A 26,519-nucleotide genomic window follows, 5' to 3' on the forward strand; every position below is an offset into this window, starting at 1 on the left:
AAAGTGAGTTGATCTAGTCTAACTATATCTGACTGAACTGAATAATATACACTGAACTGAATAATAACACAATGCTCTTTAAGTGCCTTTTTCAGAACTTCCCTGTTTGTTTTAGCTGTGATGGGTCATGCCAGAAAGTTACGACAAGAAAAAAGGAGTAAGTCCACTGACGTCAAGGCTTGGGACCCAAGTGTGCAAATTAATGATGAGTATCATGCTAACTGCTCTCCAGCTGGACTCAGTGTGCGAGTGTCCCTTTTACTGTTTCTCCTGTATGACAAAATTGCATCATAGAATCTTTTGGTCTGACTTGTACGGGCAAACCCCAACCATGCACGGAAAGGTGTTGGGGAGGACCTGCCCATACAATTAGCATTACCCTATTCAACAGCTTGTTAAAACATGCTAATATGTTGGCTGTGCTGTAACATGCTGTGGTGCTGCCTTAGGTTAGAACACATTTTCCTATCAGCATGTATGTTACTGATAGCAGTACTGAATAAATAAAAAAGGGTTTTAAACAGTAGAAATAAGTGTGCTTTTTAATAGAATGTACTAGATTATTTAGTTAGCAAAATCTATAATTTACTGTCTTAAAGTAGGTAAAAATTCAGGAAAAGGAACCAGGTGCTTTACAGATGAAAAATGTGTTTTGACTTGCCTACTTGGACATTGAATGTCTCCCTCTTAAATGCGCTTTTGGTGAATTCTGTCAAAAAACGCAACCTTAGATGTGATAATTTTAAAGATGGAAGTCATGATCATCATGAAAACTCATATACAGTGCTAATGGACCAAACACAGAATGCATTCTTCACTTCTATTAAATATTTCCAATAATACAGAACATTTTGATTTTCTGTGGCACTGCAGCTAATGTCACAAGGCATTCCTGCTTGCTGGCACATGCCTGTGAGGACATCATAGCATTTTCTGTATCTGCTGCTACTCTGTAAATGAGAACCCATCATACTGCAACCTAACTGCTTGTTGAAACACAGAACACTTACCAACAATGGAGAAGTGATGAAGGCTGGCTTTAAGGTTTCTGTACTCTGGTGACAAGTGACAGCCCAGAGAAGCGATGTCTGGAGCCATTCTCCAGTGCTGCCTTCTCACTGAACATTCATAGAAAAATCAGTCAACAGGTCCCTGCACCAGGTGACAACGTGTAAAAGATTAACTGGCTTTCCAAAAAGTGCATGGAGAATTCTTCCCTGCAGCCTTACTCAAATCAAAAAATACTGCAAGAACCGGAGGAAGCCCCGTCTACCAGGCTGACAAGCCCTGCCATCGTGCTTGGCCAGGAATGCTGTTGTGTTGCTGTGTGCAGATGTATTTTCTCTCCTGGATCAAACAGGTCGATTCCAGCAGTACTCAAGGATTCAGTTGTGGTATTTGTGAAGTGATATCCGCTCTTCGGAATCTGGATATTTGTCTGGTCTCCAAAGCCGTGTTAGCTAAGTCAAGGGCAGAAAATAATGGATCTGCAAACTGTGTTGTTACAAGCACTCTGATTAAAAAGTATCCATTAGGTACTACCATCTCCTGAAGAACAGAGTGGAATTCTGTGATCGATACCTTTTCCTGAATGTGAGAATTTGTAAGCTTTGCTGCAGTTGGTATGTGTTTAATTATCTTGTAGTATAAATGTATTGTATCAGGAGGTAATTTGCAGACAATCTCCAGACATGGATGAACAACCCCAAAAAATTAACTCTCTTAGAGCTGTAAGAATTTATTGATGTACTTAATTGTCTTGTAAGATGGAGTTGTCTTAGGTCAAGAGAGAACCTGAAGGAGATCTCCAGAGATGGCTGGATAACCTAAACAAGCATTCTTTGAGGACTTACACCGTTCTTTGTTTAAAACTAGTACATGTAACTACTGCTTTTGCAAGATGCCTTTTTCAGAAGGGCATCCAACTCAGTGCTGAATTGCAAAATGAAAATATTTTACAGCCTTTGCTTTGAAGACTTTGTTCTTTTCAATATTTTACCAGTGAAGGAATGTTTCTCACACGAAGGACATAGATGCTGGGATCTATGCTTTCCAGTGTTATCAGAATATTTGTGACTCGCAGCTCTGGGGACAACACGAGTGCGACCATTCTGCATTGCAGAAACAGAACCAGGAGAGGAGACACCTTTCGAGCTCGGATGTCAGGTCCAACGCTGGTCTGAGACCGAAGGCCTGAGCTGACAGGGCAGCAAACGCTTCAGATCACTCCGGAGCCCTCATCCACCTCAAATCCTGCCCCCAAGGCTAAAGCCCTGCCTGGGGGAGGCAAGGCAGCAAAGCCCTGTGGGAGCCTCCGCAGCCACGAGGCGGGAAAAGCAAACCCCGCCGCCCCGTGGCAGCGAGGCGCTCCACAAGGCCGTCCCGCGGGCTGCCGACCCCGTTTCCTATTCGTTCAAGGCGCCTTTAGGGCGGCTCCCGGCGGGCGGGCGGGAAGCGGGCCGGAACATGGCGGGCGCCCCCAGTGCCCGCTCCCCCCCCCCGCCCCCCTGCGCATGCGCGCCGGGCGGCTCCGAGGCCGTATCCCTCCGCCGAGCCCCTTTTGTCGGCGATGTTTGTGTAATAAGATAATACCCGCGCCCCATGGTAAGTGCCGGGCGCCCCCTCCGCCCGCGCGCCTCCCGCCTTGGGCGCCGTCTCTCGCCGCGGCCGCTGTCTGAGCCGGGGCCGCGCTCCGCCGTCGCGCCGCCGCCGCTCCGCCCGACGTGTCCTTCCGCCGAGGCGCGGCGCGGACTTTTCGTGTGGGGCTTTTTGGGCGCCGATGAGCGGCGGCCTCCGGCGCCCCTGGTCGTGGTCGCGGCGGCGGCGGTCGGGCCGGCGGCACGGTAAGGGCCCATCCTCGCTGCCCCGTGTTTATCCCTCACCCCCTCCCGAGCCGGACAAGCTTTTCCAGGTCAGTCTGCGCCTTTGTATAGGGCCCTGTTACCGGATGTGGAAGTCGATCTCTTCGCTGGTAAAAAATAATTCCACTTCCCCCGGAACCCGGCGCCGCGGCTCCCTCGGCAGCGCCCAGCCCAGCCAGGATTTCCTGTTGGGGAGAGCGGCCGCTCTGGCCGCCCTTCCGGGGACCCCGCCGGGCGGGGGGCGCGGGGGAGGCCTGGGCCGCGGGGACGGGCCTGGGCGGGCGGCGGGGGCCGGGGGGGGAGCGGGGGCCCGGGGCGAGACCCAGTGGCGGGAGGGCCCGGGGGCGCAATGGGGGGCCGAGACCGAGGGGGGCAAAGGGGGGGGTAGGACCAAAGCGGGAAGGGGGTGTGTATGGGGGCGTGAGGGGGGGCAAAGAGACCTTCCAGTACCCGAAGGGGCTGCAGGAAAGCTGGGGAGGGGCTGTTTGCAAAGGCTTGTGGGGATAGGACGAGGGGCAATGGGTATAAACTGGAGAGGGGCAGATTCAGACTAGATATAAGGAGGAATTTCTTCACGCTGAGGGCAGTGAGGCGCTGGCACAGGTTTCCCAGGGAAGCTGTGTCTGCCCCATCACTGGAGGTGTTCCAGGCCAGGTTGGATGGGCCTTGGGCAGCCTGGGCTGGTGGGAGGTGTCCCTGCCCATGGCAGGAGTTTGGAACTGGATGCTGTCAAAGATCCCTTCCAATCCAAACCATTCTATGGTTCTCTCCTGCTGGCACCTCAGAGATGATGTGAGGAGCCCCAGATGCTTCGGGGCAGAGCGAGGCCCCTGGCTTCGTCCCGTGCCTTTTCCCCCAAGATTGGCACCCAAGGTGTCAAGGTGGGATGGGGAGCGCTTCCCCTCCTCTGCAGTGTCGCCCCTGCGTTTGTAACTCTTGCTTTGGACTCAATAAAGCATGTGGTGGGAACAGAAATGTGGGGCAACGTGTGTTAGTTCGGGCTGTTGTCTGTCTTTTCTCTCCTTGTCGTCAAGTGGTTCCTGTGGGTGAGACACTGACCGCATGTCAGCGAAATCCCCTGTAGGGAGTTGGCTGTGCTTGCAGCTTTTAACTTAAAGCAGTTGTGCAGTGTCCTTTAACCTGCTTGCCAGGATAGCTTTTATCCCATGGCAAGTGGTGCATTTTGGAGTTAAATGTGCTAAAAGGTTGTGAATGCACACTTTGGAGTACTTTAGCTTAATTTAAGAAAAAATAAATTAATGATTTCTGAAGTGTTAGTAAAAGTAAGCAGTTTGAAGTGTGGATGCACAAAGAAATGCATGTAAGGGTATCTGAGTCTGCTGTGTAAATAAGGTGGAGTGTGTACGCGGCAGATCAGCATACAGAGGTGTAGACTCTGTCGTGACCCATTTTCTTTGCTGAACACAGTTTGTTTTCTAGGTTTTTTTTTTTTTGCCCTGTGTTCCAAACAGAAACTGTCAAGGAAGATTACTTGTAATAAACCAAATGCTTTAATTAGAGAGGCTGGTGATTTTTGTTTGAGGGCCAGTAGTAAGGTTCAAAGGCTACATTACAAGCCCTTAGGTTCTTCATGTCAGTTGTAGCTGCTGTCATATAACCTTTTTGGTATCCAGTGCCAAATTTATCTGTGAAAGCTTTGTAGCTTCTCGGCAGTGCCAACCCAAATCTTGGTTGGTGCCAATGGTTCACCCTTGTTGCATAATTGTGTTTTTTAGATGTTGCATTTCATGGCAGATAATGGTCAAATCTGCACTCTCCTTTTTAAGGACAAGACTTTTCTACCATCTGCATTATTTAATGGAGTTATGTTGATGATTGGTGCTAACTGAAATTAAAATAAGCACCTAATTGGAGGACAGACCTGCGTAAGTACAGGCTCGACTGTCTGAACCACGAAACCATTCAACAATATGTTTGCTTTTCTGATCCCTTTTCTCAAATCAGATGTTTTTCATCTGATGCATACATAGTCCGACATGAAGGTCATGTTGCTGTTTAAACAGACTACAGAGGATTTAGTTACGAATGCAACACAGTTATAGAGAAAAGCTGGAAGCACTGGAATTAAAGCTGGCTGCTATTGATACATCAGTGTAATTTTCACTATCGTAATAGAAGTGTGGAAACTCATTAAATGTATGATATTTATATTAAGATTTGAAGTATGACATGTAAAATCATTGTCAAAATACTTTTGGAAGGGAACGATTCCCTTAGGAAACATTACAGGAACTTTTTGAGTTTATCCCATATAAGTTGCTATAATCAATGTATAATCAATGATCAGAGCAGAGTACTTGATTAAAGATTTTGATAGGTATTTCTATCTGTTTATATTCTGTACTTCTAAATATTTTTGACTTCGGTACAGATAAGCGTAAAATTAGTTAGAAATTGCTCTTCTAATTTTCTAGCGATACTGTGCAATGTTGAAATTGGTGGGATGACAACATTTCTGAACATCAGGTCTAGGGAAGTGGGTCATTTTTTTTTTTTTTACATAGTGGAAAGAAAAAGACAATCTGAAAAGGGCATTCTTTTCCAGGTGTAATGGATGTGGGAGATGGTTGTTCTCGGGCTATCTGCTGTGTGTCACTTTAGTAGGGAAACCTGGTTAATTGGCACTTTATGGAACTTTGTCCTTGTATTTTTAGGAATGATTGCAAATCCTTTTAATAGATAAGGTGTATATTGATTCAGTTTATCTCCTAGTAGGTTTTTCTGCTAGTACTAGCATATGTACTTCTAGCATAAGTATGTCCCTTTTAGGAGTATGCCTCGGAAGAAGTACACTGATGGCTGCGAGGTCCCCATGCTAGCAGATCTGCAACAACTGTTTGTTTTGTGCCTGTTGATTTTGATCAGCTCACATTCACCTCTGCAGTGGTAGAAGGGTCTGGAATCTAGCAGCTGGGTCCTGGGTCCTTGGGGCAGGGTATCAGTTTGAAAGGTGCTGCAGTACTTTAAGTCCAACCTCATCTTCTTATTGGAACTGCAGGCTGGGGCTCTGTAGGTTGTGGTGTGGGACCCCAGGCTTCCCAAGCTACATGTTCTCCAGCTCTTTTCCTTCCCCACAGTGGTGCCCATTTTGCACACCTTTCCACCTAAGCTCTGGTCTAGTGCTATTATTTACCCCTCTGGTAATAACATGATGGTCAGAGTTGTATAAAATGTATAAAAGCTTAAATCTAAGATGGATAAAAATAGCAGGATGATTTCCTGTTAAACAAAAGTAAAATACCAATAGTAATTTGGTATATGTTTTAATTACCAGTTAATTGTGACATCAGGCTCTTGATACTGTACTGAATGCATTGCAGTAATGAAATGTGGAAGTTCAGGAGGTGGTTGGTGCAAAGAAGTCCAAACCCAGTGGAAGCTCTTCCCTATTTACTCAAAGGTAGACAAACCCCCTTGTTCACACAATTGTGAAGGAGCTGTTAGATGTCTGAAAACATGCTCAAGTTGTCCTAAGAGTAGCTGTTACAGTATCAAGACTTTATTTTAGAGCCAGTGATGTTTTTATTGTATGAAAGAATCCTCTCATAAAGCATTAGCCGTGCTTGATGTAAACGGCACCGTTACTGGAGAGTACCCTCTCACACAGTTCAGCAGAGTTGATTTGCCAACACTACACAGAGTAGAAGCGGTACTTGATGAAGAGGGCCGCTTTGAAATGGAAATCTCATTTAAATTTAAAATATGTTTTATTGTACTGTATGTAAAACTTTGCTTTTGATAGTATCACTGTGCTATTGTAGCATTACTAACTGTTTTCGAGAGACCAACTGAAGGATTTTTCTGGGAAGGAAAGAAAGGGAAGTTATGACACTGCAGACCCTTCTCACTATGTCCCAGTGCTAGCAGGAAGGGTATGGCAGGGGAAGCATGGAGCATGTTGCTCAAGGGTTTCCTGACCTTACAATAATGGTGCTTGGAATGGACTGCCAAATAGAAATCAGCTTTGGTTTGACTGCTCGTTAGAAATTTTGTGAATGCTAGTATTCATTGGTTAAAAGTGACTAAATGGGCCTGAGTTGTGTTGGAAAAGCCTCTTCAGTTGCTGTTGTTAGTGTGTTGGTGACATATAAGGTGATTTTTATTTTTGAGTTCAATAGTGTAATTTTGCTAGGTGTTTCCCCCACTAGATGGCCCAAGCATGCCTTTGCGGACCTTAGGGGAACTGAAACTTCCACTTCATTTCTACAATGAATTTCATTAACTGAAGTTAAAATCCTATCTCATGAAACATATGTAAACTTCTGTGATGCTTTGTGCTTGTTTAAAATACAAATGCATTATATCAAGCAAGAGAGTGTTGGTTAATGTTAGTAGTATGTGGTAATGAATATTACACCATGTGTGGCCTTCCAGATCCCTTCTTTTCTTTGAGTAGAACATTTCATACTGAGTGTAGTGCAGTACTCTCAGGATGTTCAACAGTATTGGTTCAGAGGCGCTCAAAAGGTGTTGGTATCAGGCTGCAGTTTGTCCCTAAAATCTCCTGGGAGCGAGACTTGTATTTTGCAGTCCATGATAACTGAATTTTTGCTGCTTGATTTTACTGCATAGGGGTTTGCTAACAACTTTGCAGTTTATTTCACCAGTGTAGATGCAGTCAGTGAGTTCTGAATAGGTGTAGTTATTACTTGTATGCATTGTAATTTAATTCAGCTATATTTGTTGACTAACAGGTGTCGAGTGCAAGTTCGTTATCAAGGCTGCCTTTTTTGGTTAGTGGAGAAAGACAGATATACACAGCAGGCAGCTCTTCCCATGACAGTGGTTGGACGCTGGCATGAGGTCAAAGATGTGGCGGGATTTTTGTTCACAGAGACATTCAAAACTCAACAGGACTAAGTGCTGCACAGCCTGAGCCTGCTGGGCCAGCTCTGACTGGGAGGTTGAACCAGGTGACCTTGAGAGGTCCCCTCCAGTCTCAATTGTTCTGTAATTCTAAAAGGAGACTTGATTAGTTTCTTTTCTCTACTGGTGTTTAAACCAAAAATTAATGCAAGGAAGGTTAATTGTTGTCTTTCTGAATTAGTTCTGAACTTCCACATTTTGCATTAATTTCTGCATTTCCTTTTGCTTCAGAGACCCTTGATGTGTTGATATTAGACTGCTACAAAAAGTGTGTCTGCTTTCTTCCTCCTTAAATTGCACCCCCTTGCTGCTCTGCCAAAAAAAAAAAAAAAAAAGTGTACCATACAAAGGGAGTGTCATCTTCTTTCATTTCACTGTTGCACTTGCCAAATGCATGCTCTGTCCTATTTTTTTATCATTACTTCTAGTGTCTCCCTTTAACAGGAACAATAGCATTTCTCTTATTTCTGTTTCTCTTTCTCTCTTTCACTTTATGGAAGAGAGTCAGCTGTTGTCCCTTCCTCTGCATCTGACTCTGTGCTCCTTCTTTCCTTCCCTTTCCCATTGTCAGTATTTGTCCTGTCCTGCCACCTTCCTGCTCCTCTTCCCTTTTCTGTCTGGAGACAAATCAACATGTTCATGTGTGCTAGAAGGATGGACATATATGGAATATTACCGTGGTGAAGGGGATATTGCTGCCTGCCGTCGGTTCTGTAGACAAAGAAGTAATGTGCTTCGGTTCATGGCTCTACTGAGATGTGTTGTAGTTCTGCATTTGCAGTATTTCCCTCTTCCTCTCTAATTTCTTCCAAGGTCATTAGCTTTCAGCTTGTTGAGCAATGTAATGTGGATTTTGCCAGCTGAGCCAGGTGCAGAGAACTTTCTAGATATGTTTGGTTTGTGATAGAAGTGTATGTTTTAGAAAAGATATAAAAAATAATCCTATTGGGATTCCTTTTTGAACTGTTGTACACTAATTTTGTGTAGGGAATTGGCTGCGTGGCCTTGAAACTGCTGTTATTGGTAATATAGGCTTAACTTTGCTTGTGACGGGAAACTGAACTGATGAAAGTAATTCCATTCTTAGCATCCTGGTAGTGGAAAACATACGTATAGGACTAAAATGTTAATGATATATTTTGGTTGGTGACATGAGTTATACTTTAGTTCTAAATTTTCCTTTTACTGATTAATAGCAAGTATGAAATAGAGTGGCTTTAAAAAGGCGTTACACCAGGAAATCTTTGCAACAGAAGTGTACATAGGTCGACATATAGTCATTTGTCTACATATAGTTTTGCATGCTCTGTATTACGTGGAACTTTTGAATGCTGTAAAAGGGATATTTATCTAAAGATGGTGTGAAAGTTTTTCATCTAGTCTGTCAGTCACATCTCAATCAAAATGTTGCACTTAACATGCTTTTAGTAACTGTAGACAGTTGAAGCAGGTACTAATGTTTGTTTTCAGGCAGATATTTTGTGTGTGTCTGATGCAAGGGGTACAATAATATATGCCTATTGCATCGTTTTGTAGCTAGGAATACAGATACTCTGTGTCAGGATGAACAAAATGAAGCAATAGCGATGGACAAGGTTTCAGAAAGGTGTTGTTTCATAGCTACTTGAATGTGTTCATGTAGTGGTACCTCTTAAATACATGTAGGCATTTGGGATAAGTGAATATAGTGCCTTTGGGTTTGGATGCAGCCATGATGTAGCATCGTTTGAAAGATGGACAAAGCTGCTGCGGGTTGCAGTATCAGGTGAGAGCTTCTAAACAGCCTTCTGCTATAAGAAATGTGCATCCAGTTCAGTCTGAATTCAGTTTGATGTAACTTTGCAGTTGCTATGGTTGTAGCATTGTAATATGGAAATCTTCACTGCAGTGTCAGCTGTTTATGGCTGACAAAAGTAATTCTAAAATCGATCTGCTTATTGCAGTCAACAAAGCTTGTTCTCGTGGCTAAAATACCAACTCTAGTTTTTGAACTTTTCAGACCACTCCAGAAATAATAATTTAAAAAATGACATGAACATTTGTGTACTTAAAATATTATTCATGTTGTTATTTTTTCTTTATATTACTTTATGCCCTTCACTAGATGTCACTAGTAGATTTGGGAAAGAAACTTCTAGAAGCTGCACGAGCAGGTCAAGATGACGAAGTTCGCATTTTGATGGCAAATGGAGCACCTTTTACCACAGACTGGGTAATGAAAACTTTTACAGTGTTCAGTAGATCCTCTTACTTTTCTCACCTGAAGAAGAAAATAGGCTTAGTACAATTCAGTGTTTATAGTGCAAGCCTTGGGAGTTTCTTCTCGGAACTCCATACCATCTAATGTCTAATTAAAAATTAAAATTAAAATTGTCTGTTTTTTCATATGACCTCCAACTGATTTTAGTAACAGACTGTGAATGATCTTGTTCTGGTGGCTTTTAAGATGAACTTTGGAATGGCTGATCGAAGAAAGCAGCAATCATTCTCTTGTTCATTTAGTATAGTATGAGGTCTGAGTTAAAGCAGTCCCAACTACCTAATATGTACAACTGAGAATTCCCTGACTTCGGGGCTCTGGGTTGGCCTTTGGAGGTGCCTGTTTTTGAATAGGTTGTATGGGAAGGTCAGGTGCCTAAATATCTGAGGTGTTTACAAGCTCTTAAGAGCCTTAATTTACTTAGTGACCTAACTTTCAAGTTGACTCTGTTTTCAGCAGGAGATTGGACTTAAATGACTTCCAGAATTCCCTGTCAGTGCTGGTATTGTTGACCAACACTAAAAATGGAGTTGTAATCCATTTCAGGGAATGTACACCTTGAAACATCAAAAAGACAGAAAAACACAGCACAGGCATCAACAAGTTGCTTCAAGTGTTTTAGTGTGTTTTAGTGTGTTTTAGTGTGTTGTGGTTATTTAGGGGGAGAATAAACTTCTTTTCCCCCTCTTCCCTCTTCATTATTCATAAAGCTTCTTTCCTTGAGACTGCAAGGGAAGATGATTTTGAAGTGATGACTTGGAGTTTAGTAACTCCAGAATAAGAAGAAATATTTCATACTGGCATCTTTTAAACTTTCACTTTTCCGTTACGTTACAGTTGGGAACATCTCCACTTCATCTGGCAGCACAGTATGGGCACTACTCAACAACAGAAGTGTTGCTGCGAGCAGGTGTAAGTCGGGATGCCAGAACCAAAGTGGACAGAACTCCATTACATATGGCAGCATCAGAAGGCCATGCCAGCATAGTAGAAGTTTTGCTTAAGGTAAAGACTGCTGAAACAGGGTCTGAGGTGGCGATATTACAACGGTTTGTGATGAAAATGTTGGAATTTCCTTTTAGTCATGAAACTAACGTTGAAATGATGTGAATATTTATACTATATACCTTGCGTGCTTTGTTTTCCTATTAAACTGTACTTTGTTCTAGCATTAAAATTATTGTGATTTCAGGTGAATTATTTATTCCTGTTTCATAATAAGACTACTTCCTAACTCGACATTGTGTAACAGCTTTTAGAATAAAGACATGATATGTTTTAGGGAGTCTTCAGTTCCTCTAAGGTAAATAATTTATTTGTTAGTTAGATTGAAGTACTTTTAATAAATCTGTAAATGTAAGATAACAGGACGTTACTGCTGGAAAAAGACAATTTTGGGTTTTGTTCTGTGACCAGCATTATTTAATGCAGGTGCTTCTAATGACATAGTTTATGCAATGATGTTGTTTGTAGCATGGAGCTGATGTCAATGCGAAGGACATGCTCAAAATGACTGCGCTTCACTGGGCTACTGAACACAACCACCAAGAAGTTGTAGAACTCTTGATAAAGTACGGAGCAGATGTTCATGCTCAGAGTAAATTTTGCAAAACGGCATTAGATATTGCAGTAGACAATGGAAATGAAGACCTTGCAGAAATATTACAGGTAACTTTACGTTCACGGTATTGAGGGAACTTAGAGCAAAGTACTTGTTTACACATGTGATAAACTAAGCTTTTAATATAGCCGCTGTGATACCATGTATTAACTGATAATGCTGAACTCCAGTCTAGTTCAAGACATGGAACTGTGATTAGTGGTAGTAAATATTAGTTGGCTGAAGAGCATTTTTACCACCTACAAAGTCAAGGATAAGTATTTTTTATTTTCTTAAATTAGAGTGGTTTAGGACATGGAACTAGGTGGAGTCTTCACAAGCAAGGTGTAAAACTTAGCTCCCTATTCTGCCAATAAATTTTGACTATGTCTAGTGTTCAACTAACTTCATATACATATATGGATATTAATTTGCTAACAATTGGACATCAGGAGAGAAGACATGACAATTTTTCCTGATTTAGAAAAACTAGGACTGAATTCTTGAAGTGATTTGGATCAGGATTATAATAGATACTTCCATGGAAGTGCATGCTTACTGTTCAGTAGTGATCTTAAAGGCAAGATAACTGTGCATTATTGAGGAAAAGAATAGAAAGCAAACCAGAAAATACCATTATGCTACTATATAAATCTGTTGTTCTCCTGTATTTTGAACTGTATGAACTTCTAGTCTGTTCCTTTAGCCTTCTTTTCATTGCAGGAAGGGTATAGTCAGTAAAAAAAATAAAAGTAAATATTAGTCAGTAATAACTCAAAGACAGACAAAAAGAAAAATGCCATCTACAATTCATGGCAATTACTAAGCTGTCAGAGCTGATTTTCATGGCATGTAGCTGCCATAGCAGTCTTGATTCTTCAGGCCTCTATTTTAGAAACCTGAGCTTGCACATCTACCAAAGGACCTTGTCTTTATGTGGTCCTTTTTGTTTGCAGTAAATGGTGAGGAGAAGGAGCAGTGCGTCATTCTCTTTTACTTCAGCAGACCTTTAGTTTTTAGATTTCAGCCAAAAAGAGTGGTTCTCATGTACTTAAACAGAGTACAAGCCTTAACAAGATGTGTGTATTGCATGAGTATAATGAGGGCAATCCTCCCTGTTTGAATAGAATGTGCAATAATTGTAGTTCTTACAAGGTAAATAACTTCTTTGTTCCTACAATTGGAATAATATTATTACCATTGTCTTCTAGATTGCAATGCAGAACCAAATCAATACGAATCCAGAGAGTCCAGACACTGTGACGATACATGCAGCAACACCACAGTTCATCATTGGACCTGGAGGGGTGGTGAACCTAACAGGTCTGGTATCTTCTGCAAATACATCAAATGGAACAGGTATTTAGATGTCTGTAGGATAGTTGCTGGGATTTTATACTTTAACTGATTTTCACCATTTAGTGAAAAGGCTTGAGGAAGAACAGTGGTAAGAATAGAGTAGTTATCATATTCCTCCTCGGTGGTTTTTGTGTTGTAAATAGGTACTTAAAACAACAGTATTCACAGAGGTAAATTGTCAGATGTTGTATTTGCTTAACGAACTTGCCTTCAAAATAGCTCTTTCTTTTAGCAGAATGTTGCTGAGAACAGAGCACGTGTTAAAAGCGTCAGTGTAATAAAGAAGAGACTTCACTGGTTTTAAATTTATCAGCTAACTTTTTTTTTTTTAATCCTCCTAGATGAAACGGGAGTGTCTGCTGTACAGTTTGGAAATTCGTCGACGTCAGTATTAGCCACATTAGCAGCTTTAGCAGAAGCATCAGCTCCACTGTCAAATTCTTCAGAAACACCAGGTTAGCAGGCTAAATCACTTAACCTCATTTGATAAGCTAAAAGTATGTAACTAGTGCTTTTGGAGATAGTTTGTACAGAATGAGATGACAGCCTTCCTTCCTTCCTTGCTGTCATGGCACTTCAGGTAAACGTAAGCCTAGCAGTGCAGTATTGTTCTCCTGGGAAGAAGCAGCCTGCATCCCTCACTTCAGCTGCATGCATGCTTCCTTCTTCCATAAGGCAATGACAAGCTCCTAGTTCCAGAGTTCTGCATTTCTCTTTCTTAACATAAAACCTCTTTACCCCTGCCCCATGAGTCTTTGTCAGTTGCTGCTTTGTCAGTTCCTTCTCTGAATTCCAGCTCTACAAGTTGTCTTGGATATTTTTTTTCCATTCTTTCTAAATTATGTGGTGCTTGCTTTGTGTGCATTTTCACTTTTCTTCATTACAACACGGAAGTGAAGAAAGAAATTGCAGTTAGGAGTCCTTACAGCATCAGAGTCTTATAAAGACTAGTCATTACCACTAACAGGTTTGAGAAAGAGAGAGATAAGCAAGGAAAATACCTCCTTTTATAATTTATGCAAATTCTGATACCATCTGCAATAAAGTTGAAATGTGATCAAAAGCATCTAAATTATTGAAACTTACCTCATAAGAGGATGCTACTGAACTTCTGTTCCAGACCATATTTTCCAATTATAGCATATGTTAATAACTTGCCATTCCATAAAAAAATGGCTAAAACTGGCACTTAGGAGATAAGTGCTATGTGAATGCTATGTTAGCTAGCTTTGAGATACAGAAATCCCTAGTTTTCATCTCTTAAGTAGAGTGTATGGTGTACTGGAATAAACACTTCTGTTATTCAGAGTCTCAAAAGGTGTTTTGGTGGAGACGACTCTCTAAAGAAAGCTGTGAAGTATTCCATGCATACTTTACGTGTCCAGTGCTGCCTTGCATACTCTGCTCTCCAGTGTTCTCTCAGGCAGTATGATATGTCTTTAGCTACTGGAGGTTTATGGTAGGCCAGATTGCTTTTTTTGTTTACTCAGTATTTATAGTATTTATTGTACTGACATGTAGCAATATAGCTTTATATCCAAGTTAGTTTTGGATTTTGAGCACCTATTTTTGATATGTAGCAAGACAAGACTAACTTCAAAACCAGTGACTGGTCATTACCGGGGAGAGCAGCAACCATGTCAATCAAGTATTTGTGATGTTTACGATAACCTGAATTTCTAAACATTTTTTTAAAGAAATGCATTTATTTTGCTTTTTTGTTGGTCAGTATGATAAATTTTACAGAACAGAGGTACTTTGCATGGCAATAGTCTTTAGTACTTAAAAATTCTCACAGATTTCAGCACAGCAGATGACTATTCTTAAGGATGCAGTTTTCACTGAAAATATAGGAGAGCTGTATTCTAAGGCTTGATGGCATGAGAGCTGCCTGATTTCTCTTTAGCTCTTTTCTTCTTCTATTTCTCAAAGCAGTACCTACATACAGCAATGCTATTTTATGACATGTAAGTATTGCAAGTGAAGGGGATGATTAAAAACCAGAATGCAGTGCCTTTCATTACAGAAGCTGCTGATGTTTTCAATCAATTGATGCATTTTAATGAAACTTGGATCTAATTGTAGGAGAGAGAAACTCGAGAAGAGATTGCATGGAATTACAGAGCCTTAGATGGGTATCCAGGACTCACTAGTTAGTAGATTGGTAACTGACTGAGAATTCTGATGTTTCATGACCCTACCCTTGCAGTGCTGCAGCGTAACCTACCCCATGTGCCAGTAAACCTCTGAAGATAAAAAATGTTAGAGAGTAGGCAGGAGGTGACAGGCAGGAAGGAATGTTTGCAGTCTTGATGCAGTAGCTTCCTACCATCAATAATGTGTGTGCATCATGCCTAACCCTCCTGTTTATTTCAGTTGTTCTGATTTGATTTTTATGCAGATGTGTGGGTAGCATCTTCATCTTTGCAAATTATTTCCTGGGTGTTTGCTTCTTTAGTAGTTTGTAGTGTGTAAAGAATACAAAAGCAGCTTTTTGTCACCTTTGAATCAATAGTTAAGTGTCTTCAATGAAAAAAAAAAACCCAACAGCAAACCCTTTTTTCTCTGTGCTCATCTTGTAAAAGATCCCTTTTAAAATACTCTCAAAAACTGCAGGATTGAGAATTCTGGTTTTGGCTTGCTTGTATTTAGCCTCCTGTATTTAAGACTGTATAAACTGGGACACAGCACTCAGGTTCTGCCTTTTATGTTTTTTCTAAGTTCTTTTTCTCCTCTTTCCAAGTTAACTTTACCCATTGCCCCAGTTCCATGTATCTTGCAGTTAAAATCACATCAGTTTTGTAAAACAAGAGAGAAAAGTGCTTCTCACCAGAGCTGAACAGAATCATACTTTTTTTTTTTTTAATTGTTACTCAGGTGAAGTGTGCACAAGGACATGGATGTTATGTACAAATGTGGTGCACAATTTATTTATTGAACTCAGTTGTATTAATTAGAGAGAAATCTGATTTATGATGTGTATTTGGAATGCAGTATTTGGTGTGCTTATATTGGAATTGGGCATATGTCTTGCTGCATGTGCAGATGTTCTCTCCTCACACTGCAGAAGAAAATAATGCACATTATTTTCAAGAATCTCTGTAGTAATAGTGCTGCTGTTTTAAATGACTTCAGCTTTCCTTCAGCATACGAAGTAGTGTGGCAAGTAGTGATTATATGGATATAGATACAGAATAAGAGCAAGGAAGGAATAAGGACTGTATTTATGGGGATTTTTTATTTATATAAAATAATATTTTAGACTAAATCTCCATTTTTCTTTCAATGCCTGCAGAAGTCCTAATAATGTTTCTTTCCAGAACTAGAAGCCCAGCATTGAGTTTGAAGCTGCAAGATCAGAGCTGTTTGCCACAGCAACTAGTATTGGCACTTAGAACTTGGAATATTTTGTGACAGTGGTCTTTCTTAGAGCTGAGCCTGTGCTTGGAAGCCAAATCAAATTCAGTACAACACCACTTATTCATGTAGGACTTAGTGTTTTGGTTTACTGAATGAACACACTCTGAATATTTAAGCAGCGCTATAGGACAGTGATCTCTGAACATAAAGATCTTCAGAAGGAAATGACTGCAATCATTATTTGAACTACACAGTGATTTTTGTGTGTGTTGTATTCTAATTAACTTAAAAGATGAAAGCTTCAGGGTTTTATCTACCTTCTGTCATCTTGAGCAACACAACACAGTCTATAGGGTTTTAATTTCATCTCCGTAGATAAAAAACACTCTAATGTCTGTTATTTAAATCAAAGGCTTTGCTTGTACCCTGACAAATTGAAAATAAAAATACAGAGTTAGTGTGCTTGAAATTCTTTGATTGTGCTACTAGTGATCTTGCTCTTTGTCTCAGTGTCTTGTTGTTTTAAAAAATAACGGTGGTAGTGCGAGACCCCAGTTACAGCGTATAGTGCGAGCTGTGGTAGGTGCTGTAGTTCTGAATCCAGTCTTTCTCTTACCTTACCTTGATTTATAGCTGTAATATAGAACTGTGAGACTTCACTGCTGTATTCTCATTATGGAATCATGAGTTTAATTATTTAGTTGAGCTGGGATTTTTAATTTTTACTTATAAAATAATAGATACGTGATGTTTATTTTACTTTTGTAGCTTTATCTTTTTCCTACAGGGCTGACATCTTTACACCTTTTTCTAAATTATTATTCTGACTCTTAATGTAACTTAGTCTTGCTTGTGTACAATGGAAAAGTTATTTATGTTCTTAAAACCAGCTCTTGTTCTATGCCATGTTAACGCTGAACCCAAAGTGTTGGTTTTGAGTGGGGAATATGGTGTAGCAAACATGCTAAATAAAAAACAATGATTATATTGAGCAAGGTAAACCAGGACAGAGTTTCGTGGATATTTGAAAATGTTAGTGCTTTGTATTGGCCTGGTGAAGGGTTTTATTAACAACATCATAATGTAGTAACGCATTAATTGGGAGTTGAGGGGATCAAATTTTAAAAGATATGGAAGAAAGTCTTTCTCAGCTGTACTAAAATGCATTTGAAATCATAAAGCTTAATTTATAAATTGGCCTAATTCCTTTACTATTCTGTTGATAGTTGTGGCTACAGAAGAGGTGGTGACTGCAGAATCTGTGGATGGTGCTATTCAGCAAGTTGTCAGTTCTGGAGGTCAGCAAGTTATTACTATAGTTACAGATGGCATTCAGCTTGGTAACCTGCATTCAATTCCAACCAGTGGAATTGGGCAACCGATCATTGTGACCATGCCAGATGGACAGCAAGGTGAGTGGCAACTCGTACAGTTTGAGTTTGAGGAATGTTTAAGGAAGAAGGGATTGCTATGTGCTTTGCCTTCAATAAGCTTGATTCTTGCAAACTTGTTATGAAAGCTAGAAAACAGAGTAAAACAAAAGCCTTTTCCAATATCTGCTGTTGCCTTGCTGGAAATATTGTGGGGAGGTGAAGCTTGGATTTAGAAACATGATGCATGAAGCAAGCTGTGCAAGTCCCATGGAGTGCCTTTTATCAGAACAAAAGCCGGGTACTTAGATGCTTGAGGTTTTAGAAGAGTGGTGGTAGAACCAGTGAAGCCATAGTGACAGATTGTCTCATTGGACGATGCGTACTTTGTTTTTGGAAGCTGCTAATGTAGCAAGTGCTTTTTTGTGACGCGTGTGTTTTGGGTGGTTTCTTTTAAAGATGCTCTGCCATTACTGTTGGGAGAAACTATTACTTCTCTGGTTTCTTTTAGGACTCCCAGTGTGGAGCTTGTAGAGTTGTACACTGGAGACAGATTATTTGGTTTGCAGTCTGCCTGACAAGCACAGCTGGTTTTCAGAAAGTGTGACTGTGTGTTGGGAGTAATTGAGGTGACAGTTACAATGTTCATTTGCCAGATGGTTGCATGAGTAAATCTGGCCATGAATTTCTTCAGATCACTAATTTTTCATTTCCAGGGTTAGTAACTACTGAATTTTCAGATTACATGAGGTGTTCTATTTAATAAAAATCAAAAGCCATTTTTTATTTAGTATTTGCTTAAGAGACATAAAGGGGATGGTCTACTAAATAAGTTACAGATTTGACAGACTGGTACTGCTGCAATTCACTTCCACGGCTGTCTACTCTGTGAAAAACAGCACTTATACTCCAGAGTGAACTCCAGAGTGGCAGCTGACTGTTGTAGACCTTAGTGAAAAGAATTAAAATTCTTAGTAGCAGCTAAAGTTTTTTTTTTTTTTTACTAAGTTTTCCCCTCTACTGACTTTATAATGCGCTTTATATAGTTTTGTTTTCATACGGGAATGTTTTTACTTTGTATTGCTATTAATAAAATTCCTTATTTATATCAATTTTATATAGTGCAAATATTGTTTGAAGTAAGTGTATTTATATGTATAAATATGTTTTCAGTATTAACAGTTCCAGCAACAGACATTGCTGAAGAAACTGTGATAAGTGAAGAACCACCAGTGAAGAGACAGTGCATTGAGATTGTTGAAAATCGTGTGGAGTCTGCAGAAATAGAAGTAAGGAGTATATTAAGTGATATGTGTTAACCAGAGCATTCAGCACTGACTATCTGGTTGTGGGTTTTTGTGTTGTTCTAGAATTTAATTTCTCTGTTACCACAGAATGAAGAGTGTGAAACAAACTTCTTCAGTTTCCCTGGTTACTGGAATTGATCTTTCACAAAGTTGTTGTGAGAAGGATATAGGAGGGCTATTTGCTTTATCCTCAGTCATTCACATAAAAGTGACACTTGTTGAAGTATATGATAACTTAATTTTTTTGTTTTTCCTTTAGGATCACAGTTAGTTTTTAAACTAGGTACCAATATATCATCAAGTAACTTGACTTTTTCTGTTAGCAGTGAATGAGAGTGCTGTACTCTCATCTTCCTCTTTACGACCACATGCTTGTCCTGATTGCAAGATCATATTTTTAACAATGTTTCCTTTCCATTCATCTTATCTAGATAACTGTTAATGGAAATATGAAGCAGTAAGATTCTGTGTTTGTCAATTTTTATCTGTCCATGCCTTCCTTCCCCCTTTTTTTAAGTTCTGGAGAACAATCCTGTTGTTTTTTTTTAAATCATAATGCAGAAGACCTAATGATGTTGAAAGCGCTTTGCTTTTTGTATATGACAAATAGATGTAGCTGTTCAATTTATATTTGTAGCTTTTTTATATTAACCATGATAGGTGAACCATCTCATTCCTCCTTTTGTTACTTTTAACTGTGCTGACCTGTTTTGGCCAAAAGTTTATGAAAATTGCTGTCTGCCTTGACTAGGCTGTAAGTTCTCATTTTGTCAACTCCATGATGTTTCATTTATCAAAGGTTGTATTCTCCAACTTCTGTTCCTATTATGAAATATGTGCCTAATTGAAAACTTTATTGTACAGTGTGTGCTCTATGTTACCATGTCTAATAACAATAATTACCACCTTTCATCACTTGCTTTGCCTGTCCCTAAGTTGTCACATCAAATACTTTTGGCCTTCGCAGCTTTGTGGTCATTACAGATTATCACGACAGTTGAAATTTTCTTGCTGCATTTTTTTTAAATGTATGACTGTTACAATAAAAGCATTTCTTTTGTTCACTATTTTAAACATCTGCCTGAATTATTCCTAAAGGAAATTACGTTTCCTTAAGTATTATAAGAATTCTGTAAGATGTAGGAAAAAAATCTAGATTGGTCGAGGAATGAATTGGACCTATTCCTAATGACAGGTAGAAGGTATAACACTAAAAATAGTTCTTTCAAGGGGATTACCAGTTTCAAGTATGTATTTTAAACAAATTTCTCAAATATTGAGAGAAGTTGGTTTAAATTAGTTACTTTGTGTTACTTTTAAGTACAAGTTTTGATAACTGACTTTGTCATTGCCTGTACAACTGGAAATGCACGCGCAGACCTCTTTGTTTGGAGGCCCGTTGACCTCAGTAGCCTTAGTGTGGTTCACAGGGGCATGATGCTACCTCACGTTGGTAACAGGGACATTAAAGAAGTGTACATAAAGTTGGTTCACTTCAAACATCATCATTGAAGGTGATAGATACTTGAATTTGGAGGGAGTGTGAACCCTCCCTTCATTAAAATTTTTTAATGGAGAAAACCTTCATTGTTGGGTTTCTTTGCCTCACTGGTGATTCGTTCCCTTATTTCATTATAAAGAGTTGATTCAAGGCTAAGAGTGCTTTCTTCAGCTGTTCTAAATTCATAGCATATAAACAGTTAACTGTAGTTTGAAAGTCTTTAATTGAACATCCTCCCATTCATATGAGGTGACAAACTTTCCTGTGAAAGTACTGTGAACAACTAAAACTGTAGTGGTATTTTTTATTTTCTCTTTTGGGTCTGTTAAGTTCAAACATTTCAGCTCATTCTGAAGGGTGGCAGCAGTTTTTGTAAGCAGTTTGATACTTTAAACAGGATGGCAGCAAAAAAAACCCCTGTCACGCAGATATTCTGTTTTTCATTTTCATGCATCATCCATAACATACAGTGATTTTTATGCTTGATTTCTTTTTTTTTTGGTTATGGGTGTCACTATTGTCAATATATAGACTACTAAGAAAACTTACATGTAATGAAGAAGTTTCCCTGATAAAATGGTAAGATTTCTTAAGAGTACTCAGGATCTGCTCGTTTATTTTTTACCTAGGTAGGTTTTTATGCCAATACAAAAGAGCTTCAGGTAATTAGAACACTTTCGATTGTGTTCTAAAGAATGCCATAAGAACTCTTTCTGGATTTGATTAAATTAATAGACCAGATACAGTCTTTCGTATTTTTGATGTTAAGGTTAAGGCACCAGTTCTCACTGTTCAGTCCACTGTAGATCTGCAGAGCATCTCCAGAAGCGTTGGTGTTTCTTTCCATGGCCTAGTCAGACAGTGAACTTGACTGCAGCTCCCTAACTCATTCTGTTTCCTAATGTAAACATTCTGTAAACATTCTGTTTACATTTATGCTTTGTAGTCTTTCTGGTAGATACTGGTTTATCTTCCTGTCTCTGCTACTGAGACTTGCCTTTTTCCATCCCTCCCTTAACGTGCTGTGCTCCCTACATGACTCTATTTATTTCTTCTGTGGGAAATGCTCATAAGGTGTGTTCTGAGGACCAATCCACCCCCGAGTGTTTGCAGTCTGCACATGCCCTGTGGTCGTGATAGCACCTTGCTGTTAGTAATGCACTGAGGAACCACTGCCCAGTGAGCTACTGGTGTTTCTTGTTCTTCTGCAGTGCAGTAGCTAGAGCAATTGCTCCTTACCAGTATTAGATTTCTGATGGTTTTTAAGTGACAAATTCATGAGATTAGATAAAGCCTGTCTTGGCGTTATCCCAGAGCTCAGTGCCCACAAGTAGCAGGACTAACTGTTTTGACTGCTACCCTGAGAATTCTTGTAGCTCTTTTTGCCAACTTTCCACTCCGTGAGGCTATTTTACCTAAGCTGTTGGCTTCCCTTAAACCGCACAGGTAACTTACATGTTTTGGTTGGACTGGTGCTGGAACATCATTGGTGTATTTCAGGTCCTTTGGGATATAGGTTTTACCATTTGTCTAGTTGCTGCCTGGGTTGGCCATTTGCAAAGTTGCTTCAAAAGCAGAATCCAAATTTTCAGAGGTGGAAGCGGAGCTTCGTTTTCAAATAAGCAAGATCAGATGAGCTCTTATTTTATTAACAAATGAAGGAAACCCTAGCTGGCTTCCTTCAGCTCTTAAAGCCCTGTGTGAAATCCTGTTGCACTTGATGGAGTTTGTTCTGTTGTGTGTTGCAGCTAGTGTTTGTAACCCGTTAATAACATCTCTCCTTCACCTGTTGTTTTTGCCATACAGATGCTGCTGTTAGCAATGATCTGATCACCTATGTAACTATATTCCAGCACATTCAGCACAGCATGTGACTGCTAAATGTGGCTGTGACAAGTACTGAGAACAGTACCCGGTAGAAGGGAGGCAGAGCATTTTGTATTTTAAGGCTTTGACCCTGAAAATACGTGAGTGCGTCAAAGAGGTGAAGAATAGGGATGCTGTTATGGGGATTTGGGGGGTGGAATTTCTAAAAACTGTTTGAGTTATTAAATGTGAAAATGATGCTGAACTGCTGGGATGAGAATAAGGTGAGAAGGCAACTTACTTTCACTGGGCCTAGATTTTGGTAAGAGTTTTGGTTTTTTTTTTTTCCTGGGAGATAGCTCGCTTCTCTGCCAGTCTCCCTCCTGTGGCAACTTAAGAACTACAGCGGAAAGAATTATTTGAAATCAAATACTACCTTACTCATAAAAGTATGATGCACTTACTTTAATGAAATGGTATTTGGTTGAAGATCAAAACAAAACTATTTTCCAAGCAAATTGCTTTTTTAGTTGGGCTTCAGTTCAGTATCAAACAAAATGACAGTACTTACGTCACTGGAGGCAGAAACACATTCTTCTTAGTTCTGAAGGCAGCTTCATGGGAAGTGGCATTTCCCATGTTATTCTGCTTGGAAACCATTTTATAGCCATCTCAAATGAACTTGTACGCAGGACGGATCCTTAAGTTACTCCCTTTGAATTGGAAAAGGTTATCTAGCTAAATGCCTGTTAATTCATAAAAATGTGGTGTCCCTTGGGGGTGTGATTATTGCCTCTGGATTGTATAGGATCAATCACTTCAGGTCACTTCGTTTAGAAACCAGTTGTGTGTGTATTTGGGTTACTGGGCAGCTGTCCCTTTCCAGTGCAAGCTGCTGTTAGGTACCAGGTTTTGATTATACTATCTGAATAGAAATACAACAGAAAGGGACAATCCTCTTAGACTGGATTCCAACCCCATTAGAAGCAGTTTGTTTCCTTTAAAAAAAAAAAAAAAGCCAGTAACAAATTGAATTGAATAACTGCAGAAATGTTTATATATTGTGTTATATTTGATCACCATGCTTCCACTTTATTTCACTCTTTTTCCATGAGGATTTGCTTGGTATCTTTGCAGCTAAAGAAACTCGAGTTTACTGTATTTACACTTCAAGCCTTATTGTGGAGAGTTGTCTGATGTCATAGCTCATGTCTAATTCACACAGCAGCGTTCATACAGGTTTGCCCTGAAACAGTTTGCTGAACAGTTTCTACATGATACCCAAACGCTTGAGCTGCATGTAAAGAAAAAGTATTTGCCATTTTAACTTGTATTTTATACACATTTGACAAAATATTGCTGGTTCTGTTTCTAATAGGAAAGAGAAACTCTTCAGAAACAGCTGGATGAGGCAAACAGAGAAGCACAAAAATACCGTCAGCAGCTTCTAAAGAAAGAACAAGAAGCGGAGGCCTATCGGCAGAAGTTAGAGGCAATGAACCGCCTCCAGACTAAAGAAGCTGTTTAATAAAAAATGAACATACTGCAAAGCCTGTTACTTTCAAAAACCTGCAGTACAATCTTGAACTGTACTCTGTATAAGTACAGACACAGGATTACATGATAGAGAAAGAAGATGCTTCAAGTTGATAACTGGACTTAAGCCGTGAGCTCTGATAAATTTCTTGTAACATAAAAACTCTGGATTTAGAAATTGTGAAAAGTATTTAAAATTAAATACTGTAAATAGTTGTTTTTTTTACAGTTTCAAAATGAGTTGATAAATCTTTTTGAAGGGATCCAGAAACACGAGAAGCCAATGTTTTTGTGAAATTTTTGATTTTAGTATGAATCTAACTTCTGAAAAACAGAACAGTTTTAAGGGTGATGTTGATTTAAGCTGACAACTTGAAAATTAATTATATGATAAAACGAATTAGCAGTTATTTCTACACGGTGACAACTTAAACTTCTCTGAATAAGACATTTCCAGGTGGAAATCTTTGTACAGCTTTAAAGAGTTGTCTCAGATTCTCTGAAAACCATTTTTGGGTTTTTTTTTATTTTAGGCGGTGAAATTTTTATATTTAATTTCAGATATATCCAAGTAGATTTACATGTATATGAAGCTAATATTTTTTAAACTTTTCAGTTTGTACATATGCTGCATGTTTTTATAATTTCTACACATACATCTTGCATAGGTATTTTTCTGCAAAGGTGAGAAAAATTATGAGAAATATGTTTAGCCTATAGGTCATTTGAAGTAAGCTAGCAGCCAGTTTTATTGTGGATGGTATATTTCTTGGAAGAATGTAATTTGTAATGAAAAAGAACAAAAAAAATCTTAATTTACGTATTGGGGACAACTTAAAATTTGGTAGTGGAGGCATTGAAACTTCTTGTGTCTTATGATTTTGCTGTACAAACTTTTTAAAGTTCAGTAATGAATAGGAAAGAATGTCTCCACTGGCACACACATTTTTGGAACACACATCTTTTACGATGTTCCTGTTGATCTCTTTTCCTCAATAGCCTTGAAACTATTTCAGTAACACTTTTTTTTTTTTTTAAACAGACTTTTGCATTTTAATTATGCAATCAGACAAGTAATTTTTTTTACGTTGTAGTGATGCTCTTCTTACCTGGCATCATTGTTTTTCACTGTGATACCGTGTTTGTGTGCGTCTGTGCAGTGATCTATTATGCTTAGGATTTATATAGCACGTTACATCTTCAGAGCATTGTAAATTCTTTTAAAGAGCCCTTACTGTACCGCCTGAGGCAGGTAAGTGAGTGTTATTGTCTCAATTTTATAACTGGTGTAAGCGCAACACAGGGAGTATTATATGACTGTCCCAAGACCACATGAATCTGTGGCAGACCTGGGAATAGATCTCAGGAGTTCTTGGCTTCTGGTCCTGTGCTTAGACTGAGCTGCCTTAAGATTGTTCAGTGCTGTGTTACATTAAATTTTGAACTACTGTGCAGATTTCTTTTTTTTTTGTAAGATAAGACTCGTTGTGCTTTGCTTTGTTGTTCCATGTTTCACTGCTTTTATTGAATTGTTTATATAAACTTAAACAAAAAGTCTAGTTTACCTATACTGTACACAGAAGAATTACCCTTAAAACTGTACTCTGGCCTACTTTTTCTATTTTACAATTAAATATCTTTTCCACAAATATATAGTGTAGAATCAATTCAATTTCAGTTGTTTTGTGTGCGCATTAGACGGTCAAAGCTGTGCTGTGTTAGACATTCAGAAAAATAGGAAAAGAACATTTTTAGGCTTAGAATGGCCTTAAGAGGTAGGAGGGAAGTGTGGGGCAAGAATTTCATTATACAATACAAAGTAAAATCTTACTTTGACTTTAGTTTATAGAATTGGCAGTTAGGGAAAAAATCCAACTATCCTAGTGTTGGTATCAATTTGGCAAATTTGACCCCAAAATAATAGTTTTATAATAAAAAATGGAAAATCTGTGGTGGTGCATTTTAGAATTATTTTCAAGGATATAACCACACTCAGCTGGTACAAGGGCTGGAAGCAAGCCTTGTGCAGTGACTAATTGGAAATTGCGGTATTTTGGAGGTGGGTTATTTTCCAAAGCAATCCGTTATGATACTAGCGAGTGCAGGAACTGTTTAGTCAAGCTAAATGTTCTGGTTAGGCTTTGCATCAATTGAATTATTCTGTGATCAAAATAATGTTTGTGTCCTCACATCCCACAAACTTAACTACAGTTTAATCTCTGTCAGCTCTTAATAACGATAAGAATTTCAACGTTGGTCTGAGTAGCGATAGTGGTAATGTTCACATCCAAATGGCAAATTTCTCACGGTTTTGACGACACAGACTGTTGTAGCAAACAATGAAAAGACCCTTTTTCATTCATTCTGCTTCCTGTGAGTAAATATTCTGTTCCTCGTTGTTACAAAATCCTTCCAAGTGCAGGGTAGCTATAACAAGAATTTATTTATCACCAGCAATATTTACCCTACCAGGAATTCATTATCACCTATCTTATTCTAATTCTGAACAGGTCCTGCTGTTTGTTCTCTTCTGCACAGAACGAGAAACTAACCTGATGAAACGATTAACGTTGAGCAAAGCTGTAGGGTATATGTCACATGGAATATTTATTGTGTAGTTAAGCTCTGAAAGCATTATTAAAAGTATAGCACCTTATTTGCTGTTCCAAATT

At 39.4% G+C, this 26,519-nt stretch overlaps 1 protein-coding gene across 4 annotated transcripts; it reads left to right on the forward strand.

Annotated features, from left to right (window-relative positions):
• Positions 1–2,473: 2,473 nt before the first annotated feature.
• Positions 2,474–25,643, forward strand: GABPB1 (GA binding protein transcription factor subunit beta 1). 4 transcript variants are annotated; one of them, XM_054077336.1, is made up of 9 exons: positions 2,474–2,604; positions 9,853–9,960; positions 10,846–11,013; positions 11,482–11,676; positions 12,820–12,967; positions 13,309–13,422; positions 17,554–17,739; positions 18,871–18,986; positions 23,690–25,643. In XM_054077336.1, the coding sequence occupies exons 1-9, from the start codon at positions 2,602–2,604 to the stop codon at positions 23,837–23,839; spliced, it is 1,188 nt and encodes a 395-aa protein (XP_053933311.1). In that variant the 5' UTR covers positions 2,474–2,601; the 3' UTR covers positions 23,840–25,643. The 4 variants fall into 4 exon arrangements, with proteins under 4 accessions (XP_053933311.1, XP_053933314.1, XP_053933312.1 ...); XM_054077339.1 differs by having other exon boundaries at positions 2,475–2,604; positions 12,820–12,931; positions 23,690–25,573; XM_054077337.1 differs by lacking the exon at positions 2,474–2,604 and adding an exon at positions 2,629–2,843 and having other exon boundaries at positions 23,690–25,642.
• The last annotated feature ends 876 nt before the right edge of the window (positions 25,644–26,519 follow it).

The sequence above is a fragment of the Cuculus canorus genome, chromosome 12 (assembly GCF_017976375.1).
Source record: "Cuculus canorus isolate bCucCan1 chromosome 12, bCucCan1.pri, whole genome shotgun sequence".
Lineage (NCBI taxonomy): Eukaryota > Metazoa > Chordata > Aves > Cuculiformes > Cuculidae > Cuculus > Cuculus canorus.